Raw genomic sequence first — 24,521 nt, 5'->3', positions numbered from 1 at the left:
GCCGCTGTGAGTGTGTGTATGATTAAGAGATGGAGAGAATGGTGATGGGGTCCTAGGGGGACAGAGATGAGGAGAGGGATAGCTTTGGGATGAATCATCACACTTCTCAACACAAATAAACACTGTCCAGTCACTGGTCACTGCTGTTCCTGTCTTAAACACGACACATGTCTCGCTTTGTAGTTTTCACTTTTCCAAACTAAACCACACAATAGGCCATGCTCTTATCTCCGGCTCACATCCACACCACTTTCCTATCCTACAGTGACCGTCATGTGCCAAGCACCGCAGCTATCAGCGGGACGCTGGCGACCGTGGAGATTTTTTTTTTTTAATCCCTGGAAACAAAAGAAAGGGATGACTAAGAATTCAGCTATTGACTGGTCTTATCTGTGCTTTAGAAAAAAAGAACATAACTTTGTTCAGTTCCTCTTGTTCTGCTCTCACTCTGTCGGCATGTGGTTTGTTTCTGAATGTTATTGTGTTCTCTCTGTCTCTCTATCTTTAGGAGGACCTCTATTTCAGGGAACTGGAAGGCTAACACAGGCTCTGCTATGCTGGAGCAGATTGCTATGACCGACAGGTGACACCTAAATCTACCTACACATACGTATACCATGATCGTAATTTTCAGAGACACCACTAAACATCTCGTAATGTCATACTGTGTACATTTGCTAAAACATATTTAGGACAAAATATCTTTATTATGCTTATTAATATTTGGAAAAGGGAACCTATAAATATTTAATATTTTCCAACAGCTTTAAAAGAACACTAGGTTCTACTTTTACTGTAAAATTACAGCTTCAAGTTCATGGTCATGTCTCACTGACCTGTAATAGGGAGGATACAGCCTCTGTCATTGCTAGTCTGGGCTCAGCACTGCAGAAACTGCACTGTGTAACTTTTGGAAGAGGGTAGGAAACCACCCCGCTCCTTCCCCCTTGATTTCAGGACAGTGCTGTAAAAGTGAATTACACTCACCCTAAAATGAGTATGTAGTCATTTGATGTTTGCAAAAACTTACTGAAAATCAAGCATTTCATAATTGATGGCATGATTTGATTGGCAGCGTGCGTAGACACAAAGATAGATCCTCGGTCTGTTGATTAATTGATTGATTGATGGATTGATTGATGCATGGGTAGGAGTCTATTATGCATGAGTTTATTCACTCCACTGTGTTCTTTAGATATCGTCTGTGGGTGGACTCGTGTGCGGAGATGTTTGGAGGTTTGGACATCTGCGCTGTGAAGGCCGTACATGGTAAAGACGGCAAGGATTATATTATAGAGGTATGTTCACCACCGCCACGACTTATCACACACACAAACACAATAGGAGAACTTTAAAATAACCATAAATTCTTGGAAACCTTGCCCAGGATGCTTCAAGGTCGGCATGTTCCAGCGCAGAGTTCGCAGCTGTTTTTCTTTAGAGATGTAGATTTGTTTTGTCTGGACATAAGCACTTTGACATTCATGCCCTTGGTTAAGCCAAAACAACCTAGCAAAGTGGCACTGAGTCTGTGAGCTGAAAGTGTGCTTGGGACTGAAACTAGACTTCCTGATGTGCTATTAGTTGGGTGGATCGTGTCCGTTCCAAACACAGAATTAAACTTCAAAGCAGATACACGAACAAAACAGTGCAGTGGAAATCCATTCCCATCTACACGTTCACGTCTGTGGAGATAGGGAGGTTTCAGACAAAGTCGGGGTAAGAGCTGGCGATGACAGGATGTTTCGTAAAGGTCATAAAGGGTGTTTCTCAATACCTACCCAGTTGCATTGCTCCCTACTGCTGACGGCACAGATACATAGGCAGCTGTGTAGGCTGCCAGCATTCTAACCAAAATGAAACCTTGCACCACAGCTTACTGAGTCACTATCATTACACAGGGATAAATCAGGAATCACCGTCAAAGAGAGCTGTTGCTGTAGCTTACTTTGCATATGTGGACTTGGAAACTATCAATTTTGAGCCTTTAATAATATTTAGACAACATTACCTTTGAAAAAAATCAAAAGGAAAGGAAAATATGTTATTCTGTGAATATAAGCCAGATCATTTCTATTTCAGTGCTAGAGATAGAGTCTGTAAGTCTTGTTTACACTGAATGATCACTGGATTAGTTACAATTACCTTGTATATGCATTCACAGTCCATTTCATCAGCTCCATTGACCATACAGTTTGTAGTTCTACAATTACAGACAGACCACCTGTTTCTCTGCAGGCTCAAATCCAGTTAATGTCACAGCCATACGAGGCCAGAAGTCCTAAAGGGCATAATTTGCCTCACTCTTAGTGGGTAAGACAGCCCTCTCCCCAATCACCGCCTGCTGGTTTGGCTGCCGCAGGCGTCTCTGAACTGATGTGACTGTTCTGGTCGGTCTATGTACTACTCTGATGTGCTAAACTGTTCAGTGTTGTTGCACCATCAGCAGAAGTTCAAAAAGAAGTGGTGGCTCAGCCTCGTGTGTTTTGGAGGAAGCATGTGTTCAGCTCCTCCCTCCCCAGGCTGGTGGCACTGGGTGCAGAAGGGGGAGATTGAAAGTGAAAGGAACTGGATTAGACACAGCAGTGCTGTTAGAGTTTTTAACCCGTCAGTGTCACTTCTAAACTGAGAATTAGTGTCCACTAATGAAGGACTAGAGGACGACCAACAAAAACTGTGCAGCGACAGATGAGATACTGTCTCTGACTTTACATCTACAAGGTGGACCAACGAGGGAGGAGTGTCTAACAGAGTTGACAGTGACTCCAGGAGCACTGCTGTGTCTGATCCAGTTGTACCAGAGCAACACACACTAACACACCACCACCATGTCAGAGTCACTGCAGCGCTCTACGCTGGTCCTATGGGGATCCTGACCATCGAAGAGAAATGGGGATAGAAATGGAGATAAGAAAGTATGCAGAAAAGCAGGTATCCAGTGATCGTTTCGTGTATAATCTGTAATGTAAGTTAGAAGAACATTAGAACAGCGTGATGGTCTGAAGCGGTGACTGACCTGTGTACAGACAGTGCTGTAGTAACAGCATCAGTCCCAGAAGGAAATAATCATGTCATTTCTAGCTATGTGTCGACAAACGGTTGTACATTTTAAACAGTGGCGGATGCTGGTCTTTCAAGGAGGGGAAGCTCAATTTCGGCCTACATCATAAAATGTGCCGGTTTATTTATACATAAATTCTACCCTCCGTTCCTTTTCAAGAAAATGATCTGTGACCCTGTCGTACCAACAAGGCGTCTTTTCCAGGGACTTGACTAGTGTCCTCTCAATGGCCAGCAGAGCTAGGCTGCTTAAACGGCCTTGGCCCATGTAAAGTGTGTCCGCCTGTGAGTGCTTTGTGACGGTGGAGGGGCTCAGCAGCACCCGCTGGACAGAAACTGTGATAGAAGTCAGAAAGAGTGATAGAAGTCAGTCTCCAAACACAAGCAGCTACAAAAAACCCACCAGAAATAGAGGTTTAAGAAAGTCTCCGGTTCAACTCAGAACAGAATGAAAATGTAATGCGTCCACGGATCTCTACACCAAAGGGTCGCTGATTCGCTCATTTCGCTGTCAATCAAAAAGGGATTCAGCCTCAGACAGATCATCCAATCATCAGGCATAACCTGAGCGTCGGGGCCAGCCGAGGCCAGCCCACTGCCCCATAGACCCCCAGAGACGCTGAGCGTCCGATGGGCGGGACAAAGCCCAGCATTTATCCAATGACTCATCTCATTTCACTGCACTTCGCTGCTTCGCTATTGAACTCTGTGGACCCTCAGCGTCCTCTCTGTTTAAAGCATTGTGAAGCTGCGGGAATGATTGAGAGGAAAGCCACGTCTTTACCAGTGATAAGAAGCTGATTCTGAACAAAAGTTTAGCACGTTGTAGTGCATATTTATTCAATGACATGTACACACAACAGTATATATTTGATCACTTATTTTTTGACATTTTCGGGGAAGCTGAGCTTCCCTTGCAGTCTTAGAGCAATCGCCTCTGATTTTAAAATATCATTATATAACGTAGCATGATCTAAAGATGTTATCCTTCATTGCAATGATAATTAATGAAGCAGATGAGTTGTTCGTGGCACAGTTATCTCCCAAATGACAGCGCTAATGCATGGCTAACCAATAATATTAAAATCCGGACAGTGTGAAAGATCTATTATATGGAGAAAGACTTGTTACAGCTACAGGAGCAAACTGAGGAAACTCACAATGGGCTCAGTTATGATTTGACTTTCCAATTACAGTTCTAAATTAGTCCTTAATTAGTCATTAAAACAGACACTGAGGGACTCCTGCTGAAGTTCATTTTGGAGATGTTCTGGTGCAAAGTTGTAGAGAGCTGTGAGAACAAATCCGTCTCAGAGTTGAATCCTTCTCCAAACACTCTTAAACGGAATGCTGAGAGGCAGGGCATTCTGAGGTGAGCGCTGAAATAGTCACGTTAATGATGACATATTTTTGTGACCTTGTGGGTAGTGTGCGTGCCAAGATAAAAAACAGCCCATGCTGTGTGTGTGTGTGTATGCACACAATATTGCGAGCAGTGTTACTGCCTTTTGTCCTTTCTCCATCTTCTCTGTACAGCTACAAGATATTAAAGTACTTGAAGTGTGTAGAATGTGTGATGGATGTGACAGCGTGACAGCCAGAGGTCTTTTTTACACTCTTAAATATACCCTAAAGGATGCACTTTGAAGTTCTTCCAATGAATAACTGCCTTTTGTGGCTTTTAATAAATGATTCTCAGTGGTAAACCGTACGCTTTAGAGCTAAGGGTTCAGTCTGGGTCTACAAGCTTTTTGAGACAGCTCACCCCGGTCATGTAGCCGGTGACATTGAGGAAAAAAACACCTTTAATGGCAATTGTAAGCTTTGGAAACCACAACAATGGCACACAACCTTGCGCAGCAGTTCTGATGGATTGGTGTCGATATTTTGTTCATTGTTGCCCCCCCCCAGCTCTCACTGGAGTATGTTGTCATCCATCAATTCAAGGAGCTTTTGATCCTCTTCAAAAGATCATACCATACTTATATATGAGCTGCTGTTGTGAGACAGATTAAAAGCAAATGTGATCTCTGCTGTAGCTTGGAGAGTTTACAAAGGGTGAGTTTGTGCTGGATGTCTGCACTGCGTCGTGTAGAGTGGCGATTCTCTCTGGCCAATCAGCTTTCTGCCAGGTTTAGTCCCTACTTGGCTTGCTTGGAACAGGCGAGTGAACAGGTACAAAAAAGAACCATGTTCCAGGTACCAAAGTATGTCTAATGGAAAAGCAAAAAAAAAAAACACAGTAGAGTTGAGTAGGTACCACGAAGTGGAAAAGCATTTTAACATTAAGTTAGAGATAAGTTAATGCTGGTTCACATGAACATAACATGCTGGCTGTAAACGCATGCCATGTGTTGTTAAAGACATTTAAACTTGTTTTACCTTCATCAGTGAGTCCAGTATGTTTTGCCATTTAAAACAGACCGAAGTGTATGTCCAGTGCATTTACAATGTATTACAGTGTATTTGAGTGCAGGTTTTTATATGTTCATTCATTCATTTTCATTCATTCATTATCTGTAAGCGCTAATCCAGTTCAGGGTCGCGGTGGGTCCAGAGCCTACCTGGAATCATTGGGCACAAGGCAGGAATACACCCTGGAGGAGGCGCCAGTCCTTCACAGGGCCACACACACACACACTCACGGACACTTTTGAGTCTCCAATCCACCTACCAACATGTGTTTTTGGACTGTGGGAGGAAACCGGAGCACCCGGAGGAAACCCACGCAGACACAGAGAGAACACACCACACTCCTCACAGACAGTCACCCGGAGGAAACTCACGCGGACACAGAGAGAACACACCACACTCCTCACAGACAGTCACCCGGAGGAAACTCACGCGGACACAGAGAGAACACACCACACTCCTCACAGACAGTCACCCGGAGGAAACCCACGCAGACACAGGGAGAACACACCCACTCCTCACAGACAGTCACCCGGAGGAAACCCACGCGGACACAGGGAGAACACACCACACTCCTCACAGGCAGTCACCCGGAGGAAACCCACACAGACACAGAGAGAACACACCACACTCCTCACAGACAGTCACCCGGAGGAAACCTACGCAGACACAGGGAGAACACACTACACTCCTCACAGACAGTCACCCGGAGGAAACTCACGCGGACACAGAGAGAACACACCACACTCCTCACAGACAGTCACCCGGAGGAAACCCACACAGACACAGAGAGAACACACCACACTCCTCACAGACAGTCACCCGGAGGAAACTCACGCGGACACAGAGAGAACACACCACACTCCTCACAGGCAGTCACCCGGAGGAAACCCACACAGACACAGAGAGAACACACCACACTTCTCACAGACAGTCACCCGGAGGAAACCCACGCAGACACAGGGAGAACACACCACACTCCTCACAGACAGTCACCCGGAGCGGGAATCGAACCCACAACCTCCAGGTCCCTGGAGCTGTGTGACTGCGACACTACCTGCTGCACCACCGTGCCTCCCCATTTTTATATGTTATTGATTGTAATTTTTTTTATAAGTTGGGTCTGAATATATATATATATTTGACCTCATCTCCATCAAGTCCTCGACAGTGGGGAATTGTTTGTCATTCCACATTTTAAAACCCTTCAATGACGAGGGTTATGAAAGGACGCCAGGCACGATATAAACAATAAAGCAGTCTGTGGTTCACAGATAAGGTGAAGGGTAGACGGCTGAAATCACTGAGGCACTGTGTGTAAGAAACGCACTCCTCTGCTATCTTGTCCAGCTGTTCTCAAACCTCTCATCCAGTTTATATATAGCTCTAAAGCAGTGCCTGCATCTGGAGACACATCTGTTTAAACAGGCAGATAATTGTCCATTTTCTGTTGTTCAAGTGATCTCACAAGGCCCAGATCAGGCCGAGGGACACTCCTCCTAACACACACACACACACATGGTCAGACACAAGTACATTCACACACAGAAATACACAGCGTACTCACTTTCACATAGCGGGCGGTCCGGCAGAGATAAAGGCCTGTACTCTAAAATGATGTAATGCCTTTAAACATCTCACTGGGGTCAGTTGTGATTCTCTCAGTCAGGACACACACTTCCTGCAGACCACTCCAGCTTATCTTCTCTCAGGAAATCACACACATGCAGCTACGTAACAGTCTGAGGGACACGCCGCTGTTAAATATGACTTCACGAAACATTCTTCAGACGTCCACCTACTAACATTATATTTGGTCTGCATTTAAAATATTAAGCATGTGTCTGAGATAATCCAGTAGAATGGGACACTCTGGGTCAGCTGGACATGCGGGAATGGTTAAGAGTGGGGGCAGTCGTTCCAGGGTAATCCATTACAGTCCTATTACAATGCATTACTTATTACTTCCTCATTACTCATTTTTTCCACATTAGTTTCTCAGGTCCCTATACTTGTCTCAGAACAAGACGGATAACTTTTTGGGATTAAAATGTTGGGACAGTTTAAAAATCAAGAAAGTGAACAGTAAAGTAAGTGCCTTTAAGAAACATTCATCATTCATTCATTCATTCATTATCTGTAACCCTTATCCAGTTCAGGGTCGCGGTGTGTCCAGAGCCTACCTGGAATCATTGGGCGCAAGGTGGGTTAAATACACCCTGGAGGGGGCGCCAGTCCTTCACAGGGCAACAAACACTCACACATTCACTCATACCTACGGACACTTTTGAGTCACCAAACCACCTACCAACTTGTTTTTGGATTGTGTGAGGAAGCCGGAGCACCCGGAGGAAACCCACGCAGACACAGGGAGAACACACCACAGAACACACCACACTCCTCACAGACAGTCACCCGGAGGAAACCCACGCAGACACAGGGAGAACACACCACACTCCTCACAGACAGTCACCCGGAGGAAACCCATGCAGACACAGGGAGAACACACCACACTCCTCACAGACAGTCACCCGGAGGAAACCCACGCAGACACAGGGAGAACACACCACACTCCTCACAGACAGTCACCCGGAGGAAACCCACGCAGACACAGGGAGAACACACCGCACTCCTCACAGACAGTCACCCGGAGGAAACCCACGCAGACACAGGGAGAACACACCACACTCCTCACAGACAGTCACCCGGAGGAAACCCACGCATACACAGGGAGAACACACCACACTCCTCACAGACAGTCACCTGGAGCAGGACTTGAACCCACAACCTCCAGGTCACTGGAGCTGTGTGACTGCGACACCTGCTGCACCACCGTGCCGCCCCCTTTAAGAAACAATCAGTTATTTTACTTCAGTGAATTTTTTCTTCTTGTGAGAAAGCCATTATATTGACACCCAGTAATCTGGATGCTTGAGGGATTCCATACTAAACACCTCTTAAACATGGCTGCTGTAAATAGCCACTGTAATTGGTTGTAAGCAGTCATAAGTTCTGTGCTTTAGTGTCCAGATGTCCCAGGGATGTGTCCTAATTGGCAGTGTGTACCCCTGATTAATAGCCTTCATGTCCGAAGAGCAGGTGTCTAGAAATTCTCATGAGCTCTACACTTCTTTTTCCTTCCACCACAACACTGATGTGCTCTTATGTAAGTTGTCCAAACGTGACATTCCTTTTCAGCTGAGATCTCGCTGCTCCCTTTCTCACAGCTCCCTGTGAATTACCAGCTCACGACATGCACTGCCCTACATTGTGTTCTACCGAAGTCTTGTCTGCTCAGACACACAGGGTGTAGATTACATCACATATGAACCTGCATGTAATTTGACATAGATCATTGTCTATATTTGGGGTTGGCACAGGAATATTAATGTGTGTGTTACACACACAAACACACACACACACACACACACACACACACAAACAGAATAAATTTACAGTTAAAAGACCATATATGACAGGCATAAACTGATCAGCCGTAACATTAAAGCCATCATCCTTGATTCTTCACTCATTGCCGTTGCTAATTATATAAGCTCCACTGACCATACCGGTACCCTAGGTGGTTGCTCTGCATACTTTTTAGCCCGCTCTCACCCTGTCCTTCTATTAGTACCACCACATATCAGATGAGGTCTCTGTCTTTGTATCTACAAAGGTGGACCAAGGTAGGTGTGAGAGTGAGTGGACACAAAGCTCAAATCTCCAGCAGCACTGCTGTGTCTGATCCACTAACACACTGCCATCAGTGGGTCCACCATTCAAATTGTACCTGACCATGAAAGGACAGGGTGAAAGTGGACTAATACGTAAACATGCAGAGTCTGAAATAGTGAAACTACAGAGAGCGCCGTGACCTCCAGCTCTGTGCTGATACACTGACCGTATGAAATCAGGTAATATTACAGTCGTTTAATCACTGTGCAGAACGATGCTCTGAAATGTCCTTATTTAGGCATAATGGGTCTCAGATGAAATTTGCATCGTCTTCCTAGAATTCTCTCAGAGCTTCACTTTCATTCTGAAAATCCGGATGGGACAGGAAGCCCCTCGCTCTCTCCGGAGAGTGTGTGACGCAGGAAATTCCATCTGTATACGGTTCCTCAGCAGGAGGCAATTACCTACATGAGGCGATAACTTAGGAATGTGGTTCTGCTACAGCAAGTGTCACACACACACACACACACTCTCTCTCTCTGTCTCTCACATTCTCTCTCTCTCTCACACACACACACATATGCACTCGTGCTCTCTTTCACACACACACACACACACACACACACACCATTGCAATATTATACACCCACACCTTCCAATCTGAGTTGTATTAATTGATGGTTTGTCCACCACATTGCTGTGAGGATTTCACTGCATTCAGCAGCGAGATTGTTTGTGAGGTGAGGTGCTAATACTGAATGATTATTTTGGAATCACAAACGCCACTCCAGATCATCACTAAGGTATTGGATGGTGCTTTTCCACAGCTCCACAATGTTGTGTACCTTTCTGCCTTAATGTCCTTTCTCACTAAGTCCTGGAAACCATCTGGCAACCTCAGCCTGGCTTAGCTGTGGTGCGTTGGTCTCTGTTTAAATGTCAGCGAGACGGCGGAGGGAACATTGAGCTCGGCAGTCTGAAAGAAAACAGCTCTGACCACCTCTCGTCCGCCGTCCAGCGGGTGTGATCTAACCTGGTCATCTGCTGAATCACTCTAAGGTGGTAAATTGCCGGGCAGCAGGCATGGAAACCGCCGCTGTTTGAAGCGAGGGGCGTGGGCCGTGGCTGCCAGGCCCCAGGGGCTGCTGGGTAGCTGCGGTTGTTTTAAGTAACAAGCTGTACCTCCCTGCTGAAGACCAGTCAGGACAGTCCCTGTGCTGCTGCCTCTTCTCCTCCCCCTTGCCTCTCCCTCCTTCTGTCCCCCTGCGTACTCTGCTCCTGGCTGTGTTCCCGTCCCTGAGCCTTGTTTACACCCCACAACCGCACACACATGTGAGCAGCTGGCCCAGGCACACGAGTCTTCCACAGCACAGTCACAGGGACTTGTGTACACAACATACACTATGTGAGTGTGTGGGTATCTGTTCATCCAATGTTTCTAAAATGAAGGGATAATAATAATGTGTGTGTCCCATTTACTGTATTAACAGCTTCTGCTGAGTAGGCTTCAGAGCTCTACAGCTCCACACCTCAGTGCAGGGGGGGGGGACTCAGGACACGAGAGCCTTAGACTCTTGTGCAGTCACTCCATAGTATATATGAACAATGCAGTGCCTGTCTTACACACTGCAGACAAGGGTGTAATTTACTGGGTAGCTAAGGTTTGTTATGCTGCTTTGGAAGGCATAACATGTGCACTGAGCTTTTCACACTGGTCTCAGGACTGCTTTATAAGCCTGGTGGGGGTCCTGACCGAGAACAGGATACAAATAAAATGGCTAATAAATAAAACAATGTCAGTAACTGTACAACTACAAAGTGCAATTAAATAGTCAATGGGGCTGAACATGGACAAGAAGGCTTTAATATTATGGCAGAAGGGTGTGTATTCTTTAGCCCCCCAGATCTGAACCATCTTGTCATGTACAGAACCAGAACATGAGGCTAAAACTGCAGCTCACATGCTTCAAAATACATGTCTCACACACATGTATCACTGATGCATTTGAAGAAGGATTTAGCAAAATATTGGTGGATGTTTATGGCATGTTTTACAGTACCAGTCAAAAGTTTGGACACCACTTCTCAATAGTCATTGGTGGAACAGGGCTGTTCACTGTATACCAGCTGTGTACCAGCCCCTACCTCTGCACAACCAAAGTTATAGTCTCAAACACATTAAAGTGGAGAGCAGTTCTACAAATTAACTCTCGACGAGGTCACAGCTGTTTACTGAAAACCGTTCCAGGTGACGACCTCATGAAGGTTACTCAGAGAACGCTGAGAGTGTGTAACGCAGTCATCAAAGCAACAGGGGGCTACTTTGTGTAGCACTTTTTGATTGACTACATAATTCCATATGTGTTCCTTCACAGTTTTAATGTCTTCCACATTCATTTACAATGAAGGAAAACCATTGAATGAGAAGGTGTCTCCAAACTTTTGACTGGTGCTGTACATTCACAAAACAAAGGAAACCCTCCTTGAGTGGGTGTCTCCAAACATTTGATACTGTATTTTTTTTTTTTTTCATTTCCATTTTGTTCAGTTAAGAAACAGTAGTTCATTCATTCATTATATGTAAGCACTTATCCAATTCAGGGTCGTGGTGGGTCCAGAATCATTGCGCGCAAGGCGGGAATACACCCTGGAGGGGGCGCCAGTCCTTCACAGGGCAACACAGACACACATTCACTCACACCTACGGACACTTTTGAGTCGCCAATCCACCTACCAACATGTGTTTTTGGACTGTGGGAAGAAACTGGAGCACCCGGAGGAAACCCACGCAGACACAGAGAGAACACATCACACTCCTCACAGACAGTCACCCGGAGGAAACCCACGCAGACACAGAGAGAACACACCACACTCCTCACAGACAGTCACCCGGAGGAAACCCACGCAGACACAGGAAGAACACACCACACTCCTCACAGACAGTCACCCGGAGGAAACCCACGCAGACACAGGGAGAACACACCACACTCCTCACAGACAGTCACCCGGAGGAAACCCACGCAGACACAGAGAGAACACACCACACTCCTCACAGACAGTCACCCGGAGCGGGAATCGAACCCACAACCTCCAGGTCCCTGGAGCTGTTTGACTGCGACACTAGTGTGTTCTATTATTTTCACTTACAAACTGAGAAAAACGGTTCTTGGCGAGGCCTGCACAAGCTTCTGTAAAGAAAGTGCATCCTCCCTGTGTCACAGTGTCGGTGTGAGCATGTCTTTCTTGGTCAGCTCCACTGTGTGGCTCCGTTGTGGTCACTTTCTGTTCTGTCACACTTTCTCTCACATGTCTCAATCGTTCATTCTCATTCTTTCCACCCATCTCTCTCTCTCTTTTGTTTTGGTGCCCATGTGAAGTGGCACAGCTTTTCCCAGTTTGAACGTGTCTCCAGAGGCCCAAACCCTCAGCCCCAGACACGCGCATGACTCACTGCTGCGGCTCACACTCTTTACAGCAGGCTCTTGTTGACGAGCCCGTCTGATTTAAGACTTTCCGACCGTAACGTTTCAGCACCGCCGCGTCCTCGCCTTGCCATACCTCAGAACACCCAAACAACAACATCAAGGTCCTCTCCTCTGCTTTTCCTTTTACTGGCCAATGAAGTGCAGAACACAGGCTCATCAGAGTCATCAACATTAGTCTCAAATATGGCCTTGAATACTTTACAAGAGCCTCTCAAGGTTTATTTGCCACCAGAGGAGGGCAGAGCAGCCTAAACCTCTACTCCAGTAAAACACTGTTCCTTGGGAAAGGATTAACGCAAGTAAAACTATCTTCCCAGAAAGTACCTCAAGATCAAAAGTAATAGGAAAACTACAGTGGAACTTCGTCATCCATCCAGCGTTCACCAAAGATCTATTTGGCCTTTAATGTTATATTAGATACAACACTCATTTACGCACTTACTTTACTCAAATAGCAACATTAGTATTTGAAAATGCTCAGAGAAATATACTGTACATGCACTTAACATGACCAAGTCCTGCCCAAGAACTGGTGTCTCTGGCCAGTGTTGTGTCTCAGAGTTGAATGTGGTATATGGAGCACAACACTGTCACTGAGTGGCCATGTAGGGGCACTGCACTCTCCTTTAGCCCAAATGAAGCCAATAAGCCAAGACAGGGCAGAAGTTTGCTTCTTATTTTTGCAGTGGAGTAACAAGCTACAAAGCCTGTTTCTGAGGATTTGATTGCATTCAGCCACAAGACTGACTTCTTTTATATTCACTACATTCATCAAGAAAAACATTAATTCATTCATTCATTCATCGTCTGAAACCTCGTATACAATTTTGCAGTTGTGGTGGCACCCTGGAGGGGGCGCCAGTCCTTCACAGGGCGACAAACACTCGCTCATTCACTCACACTTATGGACACTTTTGAGTCGCCAATCCACCTTACGGACATGTGGTTTTGGACTGTCTGAGGAAACCCATACGCACACGGGGGACAAGTTTTGGGGTACAGCAGGTAGCGTCGGCGTCACACAGCTCCAGGGTCCTGGTGTTGTGGGTTTAAGCCCCGCTCCAGGTGGAGCTTGGTGTGTCATCCCCGTGTCCGGTAGGTGGACTGCCTACTCAAAAGTGCCCATAGGTCTGAGTGTGTGAGTGAATGTGAAAGTGTGTGTGTCACCCTGCGTAGGACTTGCTCCCAGTGATTCCGGGTATGCTTCGGACTCACCGCAATCCTGACCTGGATAAGCACTTACAGGTAATGGACGAATTAAAACAATTAAATAGAGCAAACACATCCATCTCACGATTAGTTTCGCTAAATGCCTTAACCCTCATTTGAATCATACGTTTTTTCAAATAGTTTTGTTCATAGATTAGTAAACACTGCAGCCTATAAGACATGACGCGTGTTGGTCAGCATCTGCTAACACTGGTCAGTTCTCTGGAAATGAACAGTGGGCTGCTTCGTGTGGTTTTATTAATCAGCTGCAGTATTTATGTAGATAAAGATCTTGTGTAGGAGATTAAACAACATATTAACTGGTGCCTACACTGAATATACTACAAGCATGCATCTGTTTCCAATCCCTGAACAACCTTGGGGGAAACAGTGGCACGACCAAAACTAGGGTGCGTGGTTGTGTGTAAGTGTGTGTGCATATCTGAAATCAACCACGTCATACTACACCTATTCACAGCAGTAAAATATGCTATTTATACATGTGGCTTACTTAATACAGCATTTGAGGGGCTCCAGAGTGGCGCAGCAGTCTAAGCATTGACCCTTTCATGGGTCATATTGTCATTTGAGTCCCTGGTAATGCCTCAGCCATCTGAGGCCATGAGTCCAGAAGAGCGCAGTGGGCCTAGCTCTGTGTGGGTCACAAGCCCTGTTCTGGCCAGATTCTGGTTCATAACAGATCTGAGATCTTGCATTCTCCTCCAGGTGTGTTGATCTCTCCTGGGATGTTATGTTAGCAGCAGTTTGACAAGAAGTGGTGGTTGGCTGCACATGTCGCAGTGGAAGCATGTGGGGAAGTCATAGCTAAGCTAATTTAATGAAATATGAGATTTCTAGGCAACTTGTATTCTGAGATAATGTAAAAAATATATATTCATTAGTTCTAATAAGTTTAGACCAATAAGAGACCAATGTGTATGTAATTTCAAATGTTTACTAAGAAGAAATAATGCTCACAGCTGATTTTGTTCATGGCACATATTTATGTGTATTACACTGTGGATTAATACATAAAATCTAAGTATTTCAGGGGACTTCCCTTTTTAAAAAGCACTGTACCACGTAGCCTGAGCTGTTTTCCTCTGCAGGTGATGGACAGCTCCATGCCTCTGATTGGTGAACACATGGAGGAGGACAAGCAGCTCATCACCGATCTCGTCCTCAGCAAAATGGCCTTTGCTCTGCTTGGTATCACCTCTCCACAGCTCTCATCTGTCAAGGTGCACAAACACAGATGAACGAGTGTCTTATACACGGCACAGATGTTCTATAACTTTATAAACTGCTCAGCTCAAACTTCAGATGCTATTTTTAGTTTCATAACTGCTGTTAAGTGAAGCAGGAAACAGAACAAATAGATTAAAATACAGTAAAACTCCAAATCTCAGTATATTATCAAACCTAGTAGTATATTAAAGGCTAAGCACCACTTAATGGACCTCCATGAATATTTCACATTATTGTAGTTACTGACATATATAAGTATGAATTAAAATGAAAATAGCAGCTTAATTTGCTTTAAAACTGACAATTTTATTAAATTGACGGAAAAACCCGAGCTCGCTACGGAAATTCTTGAACGCAACCGTGACGTCACTGGTGGACCACAGCTGAACAACGCCGCGGTAAAACACCGTTATGACTGACTGTAATGACAGTATCTAGCTAAATAACCAACATTATTCATGACAATAGTCTAGCAATAAGCTAAACTCAAATGTAGAGGCACCGTTATTCTTGTAAATGTGATCGAAGTCGAACTCGAATTCATCCGACACTATAAACCTCCGTAACGCAGCTACGTAGCCGAGTATAATCTGAGACACCGAGTTTAGCGAGTCAAGCTAACGTTAACTAACACCAACTAAAACAGGCGAAGTGAGTGTCCTTACCCTGTTTACCTCCATGTTACAGAGGCTCTTGAACACCTTTCGTTGGTGTCCTTACATGCCCATATTGTTGGAAAAGCGCCAGTGAAATGAGCTACAGATAACGGAGTGAGCGGATGGTCCTTTCCAAAGTGCCCGTTTAAAGTGGACAAATTTAGTCCATTTTCTGGATATTTTGGGATCTTTGGGCCATTTGTTCACAGATGTCCCACTGTACATTGAATGATTGCAGCCAAAAACAACACACCTTTTCGTCATTTTGCATTAAATTAAGTGCAGCTTCTAGAGTTGATGTCCACCAAGACGCCTATTAGAGACACTCCTTCAAACAGACACTAACATTTACACAAGCAACTACCCATACCTCAGCTGCCTTGCAATGTTTCTCATGTGTGTCTAAAATAGCTAAGACACTTCTGTGCAGATTAACTATACTCTACCTGAATCAAGGTATTTAAATCAAAAGTCAAAGGAAAATAAGATAAACAGGAGAAAAGTAACTAAGATTTTCTTAAGTCTAAGAAAAAAAAACATAAAATGTTTGGTAAAAATGTGTCTCCTAACAAGTGTGCCAAGACCCAGTTCAGCTCCAAAACTGCCCCCAGAGAAAATCTCAGTCTGTCTCAATATATCTTTATTAGTTGAACCCTTCTGTTCCTCTTGGAAATGTTTAATAAAAGAAGAGCAGTCTCTAAATGAAGCTTTTGTACAGTCCTGTATCATTCCCTTTCTTAAATTAAAGCTGTGCTTTATTAAAAATGATTTAACTGGCTCCTCTCGTTTCATGTGGGACAGACGCAGCCTGGAGCACAGACGACTCAGCCAAGACGAGCTCAAGGTGAGTCAAACATGGTCTCAATGATGTGTCACTAGCCTCCAGCTAATAGTAAATAATGAAAATAATGTACGCCCACCACAGAACTCCAGGAAAATAGTCATTTACTTTGCTGGAAGTGGTTCTTTTCTTCTAGTGAATGAGAGATAAGTCATATTAAGGTAATATTTACTTGTGTGACTTGCAGTTTCACGATGGCTGAACACAATTTCTTTCTTTTCTACCTGGACCAGGTGTCACTGTGAAACTGAAATACTACTGTGGTAGTATGCTTATTCATAATGAAGTGATGAAACGTGTGTGTGTGGTTTTCAGGAGGTCCTCGTTCTGCCTGTGGTTCTCCATCTCAGTCTGCTCATGGCTCTCCACAGCGAGCTCGCTCAGCCAACACCTCACCCAGTCAGGCCTTTCAGCCTGGCCCTATTCCAGCCTCTGGCTCAGCAGGAGCCTCTCACAAACAAGCTCCACAGCTAAAGTGAGTCACCTCAGCTACGTTCACACTACACTGTTAAAGTGGCAATAATGGTACTTTTCCACTGCCTGACACCTACTCAACTTGGCTCTACACGGCTTTTTCGCCTTTCCCAAATTCGGTACCTGGAACTGGGTATTTATTTAGTCCCTGCTCCCTTATGCTTCCAGGCGAGCTGTATTCTAGGCCAATACATGCAGAGTAGGCTCGTTAAACCATGATGTGTAAACCTTGCAGATTCCTCTCAAGATCAATCAGCCATTTATAAAATCTCCAAGCTACAGCAGAGTTCACATTTATTTTTTATCCAACTCGCAACAGCTGCTTGTAAAGTTATGATATGCTACACACACCGTGGATCAGTGGCTGATGAAAGATTCCAGTTTAACCTGGACGGTGCAGCAAGGAACAAAAACTCTACTGATCTTCAGAGCTCATGCTCGGAGTTGTGGTAGGTCCCAAAAAACAAAATCAACACACAAATACACTACAAGTAAACAATACCGGGAGCCGTCACAGTGGAAAACCAGGTACCAGGGATCAAAAAGCATGTGGAGTAGTAGTAGAGTAGGTACCATGCAGTGGAAAAGCACCTAAACTCAGTGTGAGGTTTTCAGGGTTTCAGGTTTGAGTAAACAGAGTAAAATGAAACAAACCACTAATTTAAGTATATTTCTACTTGTGTAAGAAAATCACAACACTTGTGTAGCATAGTGGTCAACACCACTGCCCTCCATATGACAGATTAGTGCTTGATTTCCAGCTTAGAGAGGAGTACCATACTATTCCAGTAAGAGTCCTCAGACAAGACTCAAAACGCTGCTACTGTTTTTCTTCTGCTCAATTTGATGGTACAGCTACTGGAGACAAGGAGCAAAACCTAAGACATGAGTGTGCTACAATTCAACACTCATCTACCTCTCACTCCCTTTCAAAATGTATCTAAGTGTGCTATTAGTATACTTCTGTTAAACTATAAATAAGCAAATGTGATTACAGTTTACTTTTTATGTTCTTATCCATCTTATACTGACAAGAATACAGGACCGTCTAAGTAGTGTACTTGTACATAATCTTTTAATTGAGATATGCTTAAGATAATTATATGTGAGTATTCCCGCCTTATACATACATTTAAAGTTTATTTGGCTTGAGGTTGGGGTGGAATAGCTGAGAGTAAATAAGTGGGGTGGAACTGAACATGATTTACACAGTTAACCAACACAGAAACATGTAAACATTTAGATGATTTTATTGACAAATTCCTTCCATGTTTTAAGCAAAATTCTTTAAACATATAAAACGTAAAAAGAAACTACTAAAAGATCCTATTAAACATTGTCATTTGTACACTGAGGAAATTTGGCTTCATCACAGTTTTGTTGTTATTGTATGTTCACTAAGCCCCCATCCACTGGTGGCGCTGTTTCACTGTATACACTCAAAGTCCCTGAAGAAGAGCTGTGAGAACAGCAGCGTTCTCTGTTAGCGATTGCGTTACACAAAAAAATACACTGTATTTTAAATATTTTGGATTCTGCTGTAAATCATCTGTTCAAGTTTAGAGTTAGGGTTAAGTTTATGTTCAGGTTAGGCCAAGTTTTAAATATGATTTTTCACTCATGGTTACCATAATAACATCAAATTCTGGGAATGGTATGTACATTTTCACCGTGCTGGGTTTGAAAGTATTGTAACAGGCTTAACTTCCTCACTGTACTCAGTGTATACTGTGTTATAAACTAAAATGCAGGCCAATTTAGTCCCAAGAAGTACTAAAATAGTACCTTTAATTGTACGTTGAAATATACTAATATCAACTTCAACATACTTCAATTTTACATAAGTGTACTTTATATAATGAACGTTTTTTGTAAGGGCTGTTGTGATTGATATACACTAAGTGATGTCTTATGTACTGAAGTATTGCCTCACTGATCGTTCCTTTCAGCAAATCGCAATCGCTTACAAACACCTTCACAGAGACACTGAGGGGGAACCCCACCGACGACGAGGCCAAAGCTGAGACCATCCGCAGCCTGCGCCAGTCCTTCGCCAGCCTCTTCTCTGACTAATCTACACACACATAAACATACACCCACCCACCCACACACACACACACACACACACACACACACTCACACACAGTGACCAGCACTTTGGGAGTGAAAGATGTCCTGAAGGTCAGCAAACTGTGGGTGGAGCTTAAAGGAGATGAAACAGACTGGCCTTATGACTGTGTACTGTAGGCTAATGATGATGTCACTGTTAGGATTATTGGTAGCTGTTTCTATCCTGCCTTCCAAGCCACTAGAGACCCTTAGAAAAGCAGTGTCCAGCCACCATGACCCTTTACCCTGACGTGTCCTGAGGGACGGGTGTCAGTAGAGGCCTGTGTTAGAGGATATTAACTCTTTCCTCAGACATTATCAGACATCAATAGTCAAATCATCCCAGATTCTCCTTTTAGTTTTGGCTAGAAATTGGGCATAAAACTGGCTGAAAAAAAGGCCATATTTTTGTTTGTCGGGTGAAGAGACTAACAGAACATATCACTTGACCAGACTACACTTTCCCATAGGAGTGAATATCTTTGCAGTAATGTTACCACAGGACATCTCAAATTTTTTAAAGGTCACTCGGGATGAGATCTGAGTATGAAAAAAGGTTTTGTGTATTAGTAGCCTCTTCTGCTCATGAGTAGAATCATCGTAATCTTAATCCTAATTACCCTTGGGTCTGCTTTATCTACAGCTAGCACTACTTCCTGAATGCAGTTGTGATTAATGTAGAGGGCTTTATTCGAGCTTCATTCAAGCAGGGGAAGATACAACCTTGCAATAACAATACAGATACCAACTTGAACTCTCAATGGGCCTTCTGAATCTGGGTTCATTTTGTAGCCTGTAAAACACAGCGTAATCTTCACAGACACTGGAGTGTGTAAAAAGTTATATTCAGACAGGACTAAAATCAGAGTGACACTCTGGTAATAACTACATTATTCATAGGTGCAATATGGAAGGGAATGGAGAATATAACTCCTTAAATATAACAATATAACCACAGTCATGATTGATTTTAATAATATGTATTTGATGAATGAGAAAAAAGAAAATCTCAGCAGTTGTGTTTTATGGTGCAAAGTGTAATTGGAGCCCAAAGGACGTACAAAAAAAGAGCTGCTTAAACCATTATGTTTTCATTTTAATGCAGACCTGTTGCCCATAATCTCATATCACTTACACAGGTGGTACAGCAGGACCTGTATTTACACGTGGAAAATATTAGTATATCGTGTTTAATCTCCCTGCTGGTGTAAACCCTTATTAATAATTAATACGAGACTCGTGGTACTTGTTTAGAGATGATGTATGAAGATGGCTTCAGCCAAAACATGTCCACCTTTAAAACAAAAAGGCTCCAACATCAAGAGATCAGGAGTTGGATCCCCAGTGATGCGTCATCCATCTGAAAGCATTCTTGGCCTCACTCTGTCTGAGAGGATATAATGGCCCTCACATAATGAATTGTGCAGTTGATGTTCTCCTCCAAGCGTGTTGAGCTGTCCAGTGACGCTGTGTTAGAGCAGTGACTGGCTTCTCACATCCTTACCACTGACTTAGGATTGGATTCGTTACTTTCTTTTGAAACAGTCAGAACCATTTGATCTAATTAACAGTTGGTGGATAAAGCCATTAATTCAGATTTTTTTATTACAGCTCCTCAGAGTCATGCAATCTTCATTACGCAATATTCAGAACAGGAATATAGGCATGCTTCTGCTTTCTAAACAGATCAGTCTTCCATTACAAACGAAGCTTCCCTTTATAAACGAAGATGTACTTGACAGTGTATTTCTGTAAACCGTACACTCTCCTTTACTGGGCTTTTTATATTACGTGTCTCCTTTTCTGTGCTGGAATCTCTTACAGTGGCATGGGAGGGGTGAATACACACGATTAATAACAGCCAAAACTAAAGAAACCAGACTAAATAAAAAGGTGGTGCTGGCCTCGTGTCACACCTGAAAGCCATCGGTTCATACATTACAGTACACACTGTTTTAATCACGTTCTTTTAAGCAGCGGTTACTTGGGATTCTAGGTGTCACACTGGCCTTATGGTTTAGTTGACTTTTTTCGTATTGTGCAATATCAGAAAGTATTCGTGATCATGATTTATGAGTTTGCCTGCGATGAGTAGCTGACTTTATTTCTTATTCCTGACGTATATGGACCAAACTCTCTGTTTATATGAAAACGTAAAGCTTAGAAGTGATGTTACTCTTTTTCTGTAGTGTTTTCTTTATTTCTGTGAGAATGCCTACTCTCTGTGCGCTCCGTCAGCTTCCTCCATCACCTCCATTGCACCTTCTGAAGTGCGATGAAAAAGCCATAAAACAGAAACGGGGAGTGTTTTTGTGTGTGACTGAAGGTTTTATTCTCATCTGTTCTCACACTGTTCTGAGTCTTTAGCTCCTTCAAGCGTAAGTTTCCTTTCTTCTATAACAGACCTAATTACAGTAGATGTACATTATCTGTAGTGTTTTGTCAAGTTCTTAGAAGTCACCCACTTAACTCACTATATTTCTGGTCCCTGTTAAAGAACTCTAACGTTTTTCAGCCTGAACTCAACATGCTGCATCTGTAGCGAGGCCAGCCACGGCAGAACATTTCCTTCTGCTTTATTCGTATTTCTTTTACAGTAGAATCCATTGGGAAAAGGACCTCAGCACCGTTTCCCTCACTTTTTGAAGGTGGGTAGAATAACTTTGAACAGTGCAAGCCAACTTAATGTAACAGTACTGGCCATTCATGTTCTCTTCCAAGCTTACTGAGCTGTCCAGTGAAGGTTGTGATAACTGAGCAGATGCTACTGATGCAGCACTTACCAGTTGCCAATATTTATTTATATACTTGTTTGTTTGTTATATTTATTTTATTTCTGAACATAGCCTTTCTGTGTTAAGGAATGTGTCTGATATGTATCTTTATTTGACATTTGAGAGGAGTCATTAGACAGGGACATTAGCTTTAAAGCTGAGGGATAGCTGTCCATTATCACTCTGACCTGCGGTCTCTGGGCTACCTCACGTCTCCTGTCTCTCTGAATGCAAACGGCTCGGTTGTTTACGCGGCATGAAGCTGTCCATAGCCACAGTGTTTTTAATGAAAGTTCCAAAGAGCTTTTTTTATTTTATTTTATTGATGTCAAGCCTCCTTCATTTACACTGTCAGAAAAAAAGGTACGCGTACTTTAAACGTGCTTCAGAAATATACGTTTTCTTGTGCACCCTAAAGGGTTTCATAAAACAAGGTCCCTATCATTAAGACACCACCCGTTTGATCATCAGCGGCAGTGAGTGAGGAGGGGAGGAGCGAGTGTGATGGGTGATGACTAAGCTGAGAATACAATAAGTCAAATAAAAGGTGTAAATAATGATGGCAAACACTTGAATTAACATGGCGTCCTATGTCTGAGGGTATCACCTCAGCGCCATTTTTTCTGAGAGTGTATTGACATGAAGTGAAGCCAGCCTCTGCTGAACATAGAGATATTTCACTGTCATTCTGTTGCTGATTCCGGAACAAGCTGAGCCAAGTGAGCCCACCATATACACACATTCAACCGTAAAATACAGTTACACACAGGTCAACACAGAGTCGTGTGCTAGAAGTTGGGCACCTATGGTCAAGTGGATATGCGTTATTGATATTCTCATATCATAAAAATTATAAATCTGTACATTTGACTTGGGGTGTGCAAACTTTTGCACACGTCTGTGACAGCAACATAAACACACGTGCAAACCAATAAAATAGATCACACACACATCCACTGAGCTGATCATGTGTTTGTCATGTTGCATTGTGTGTGTGTGTGTGTGTGTGTGTGTGCAGTGTAGTGGGTTCATATACAGTAACTGTGGCATGATTAGGACTCTGGTGCCTCTGTAGTGTAGTTGATATAGATCCGTGTTTCTGTCTGAATGCTTCCTGTGTATTGTGTGTGTGAGTGTGTGACTTTACGTGTGCTTTAATGTAACTCATGCCATTTTATTACCCTCTTGGTTCTCTATTTTCGTTAATGGAAATGCTATTAAAATGGACAGTGTTTAATACATGCAGTCTGTTTGGATTTTGATGTTGGACGTGTTTGCACTGTAATACAGACTGGAATAAAACATCTTTTTGTTTTTATTTCTGAACCTTCATGGTCACTTTAATAGAAACACTACTTTACTAGAAGACTACCCCCTCATCCAGCATCTGTTTTAAATGAAGTTTGTTAATAAGGGTTTGTCTATAAATAGGGAGGGCTGTGTCAGGAAGGGCATCCGGCGTAAAAACTGTGCCAGATCGATGGTGCGGATCGTGGTTGATCCGCTGTGGCGACCCCTGACAGGAGGGAGCAGCTGGAAGAAGAAGAAGATTAATAAGACAACTTCTACTTGTCTGGGAATAATAATATGTTTAATTTATATGGCGCCTTTTTCAAACTCGAGGACACTTTCCGTAGGATAACGGTGATAAAAAAAAAAGGCTTTACTCAAGATTTTGGAACATTACTGGGGTCCAAAATGCCACTTAGTCCCATCCTCATAGTCTTGGATTTTGCTCCATTACTCAGGGGTATTCCCTCTGCTCCACAGCCTAATGCTGACCAGATCTGAGATGGGGGCAGGTGATGAAGTCATGCCCCTCACTGCCGTTGTATGTTTAGCTGAACCTATTTGTGCTTTTAGGTCCTTTACACCTTTATTTCCTACACAAAACATGGGAATTTCTTTTTTAATTCACCCGAGAACTTACATTTACGATTCGTCATAGCTGCTCGAGATGAGGGAGGGTACAGGAGCTTTGCCTGACGTAAACAAGGACTACTGACGTGCAGACTGACCAATTAAATGTTTACAGAGAAGGTTATCGACCAATAACGGTAGCTCTACAGTCAGACCGTCCAATCGGAAAATTTTAGGCTATTTCACCACGCCCCCTTCTCACTCAAGCGAACCAATCGGAGTAGGGGAGGGCGGGACACGTTTGTGAAATTCCGCCTGGACATTTAAAAAAAGTCTAAAAAAGAGGACATGTCCGGGTAAAAGAGGACGTCTGGTCACCCTATTAATACTGACCAGATGCTGGTTTAGATGGTCACCCAACATGGCCATACTGGTTCACCAGCTTCCAAAACACAACATACACTGGTTTTACTGGTCACTAACTAAACTGCTCGATGGTGGTCTTTCATATAAGCTGAGGTTTTAGCAGTGGGTCCATCTTAAACTAGTTGAATTCACTCATTACAAGAGGTGTCTGGATATCTTTGATCAAACAGTGTATGAGGTAATGACATAAAGTCCAGGGAAATTGGGAATGTGTCGCACTGTAACAGTAATAAAAGGAAAGTTATAATATGAGATAAGAAAGCCATGAAAATCTCTAGTATCTGCTTCACCA

The 24,521-nt window shown here is 43.5% G+C and overlaps 1 protein-coding gene across 1 annotated transcript in view; it reads left to right on the top strand.

Moving 5' to 3' along the window:
- Window positions 1-23,228, top strand: part of syn3 (synapsin III) — a 154,425-nt gene extending 131,197 nt beyond the window's left edge. The window contains exons 9-14 of the mRNA XM_066667437.1: window positions 509-583; window positions 1,196-1,298; window positions 14,951-15,082; window positions 16,547-16,589; window positions 16,902-17,061; window positions 19,010-23,228. Of these exons, the coding sequence (XP_066523534.1) occupies window positions 509-583; window positions 1,196-1,298; window positions 14,951-15,082; window positions 16,547-16,589; window positions 16,902-17,061; window positions 19,010-19,133 (637 nt within the window). The 3' untranslated portion in view covers window positions 19,134-23,228. The remainder of the gene's footprint in view (window positions 1-508; window positions 584-1,195; window positions 1,299-14,950; window positions 15,083-16,546; window positions 16,590-16,901; window positions 17,062-19,009) is intronic.
- Window positions 23,229-24,521: the final 1,293 nt, after the last annotated feature.

The sequence above is a fragment of the Hoplias malabaricus genome, chromosome 4, assembly GCF_029633855.1.
Source record: "Hoplias malabaricus isolate fHopMal1 chromosome 4, fHopMal1.hap1, whole genome shotgun sequence".
NCBI classification, from domain to species: domain Eukaryota; kingdom Metazoa; phylum Chordata; class Actinopteri; order Characiformes; family Erythrinidae; genus Hoplias; species Hoplias malabaricus.
Note: the sequence above shows the minus strand (reverse complement) of the source record. Positions and strands in the feature narration are given on the sequence as shown.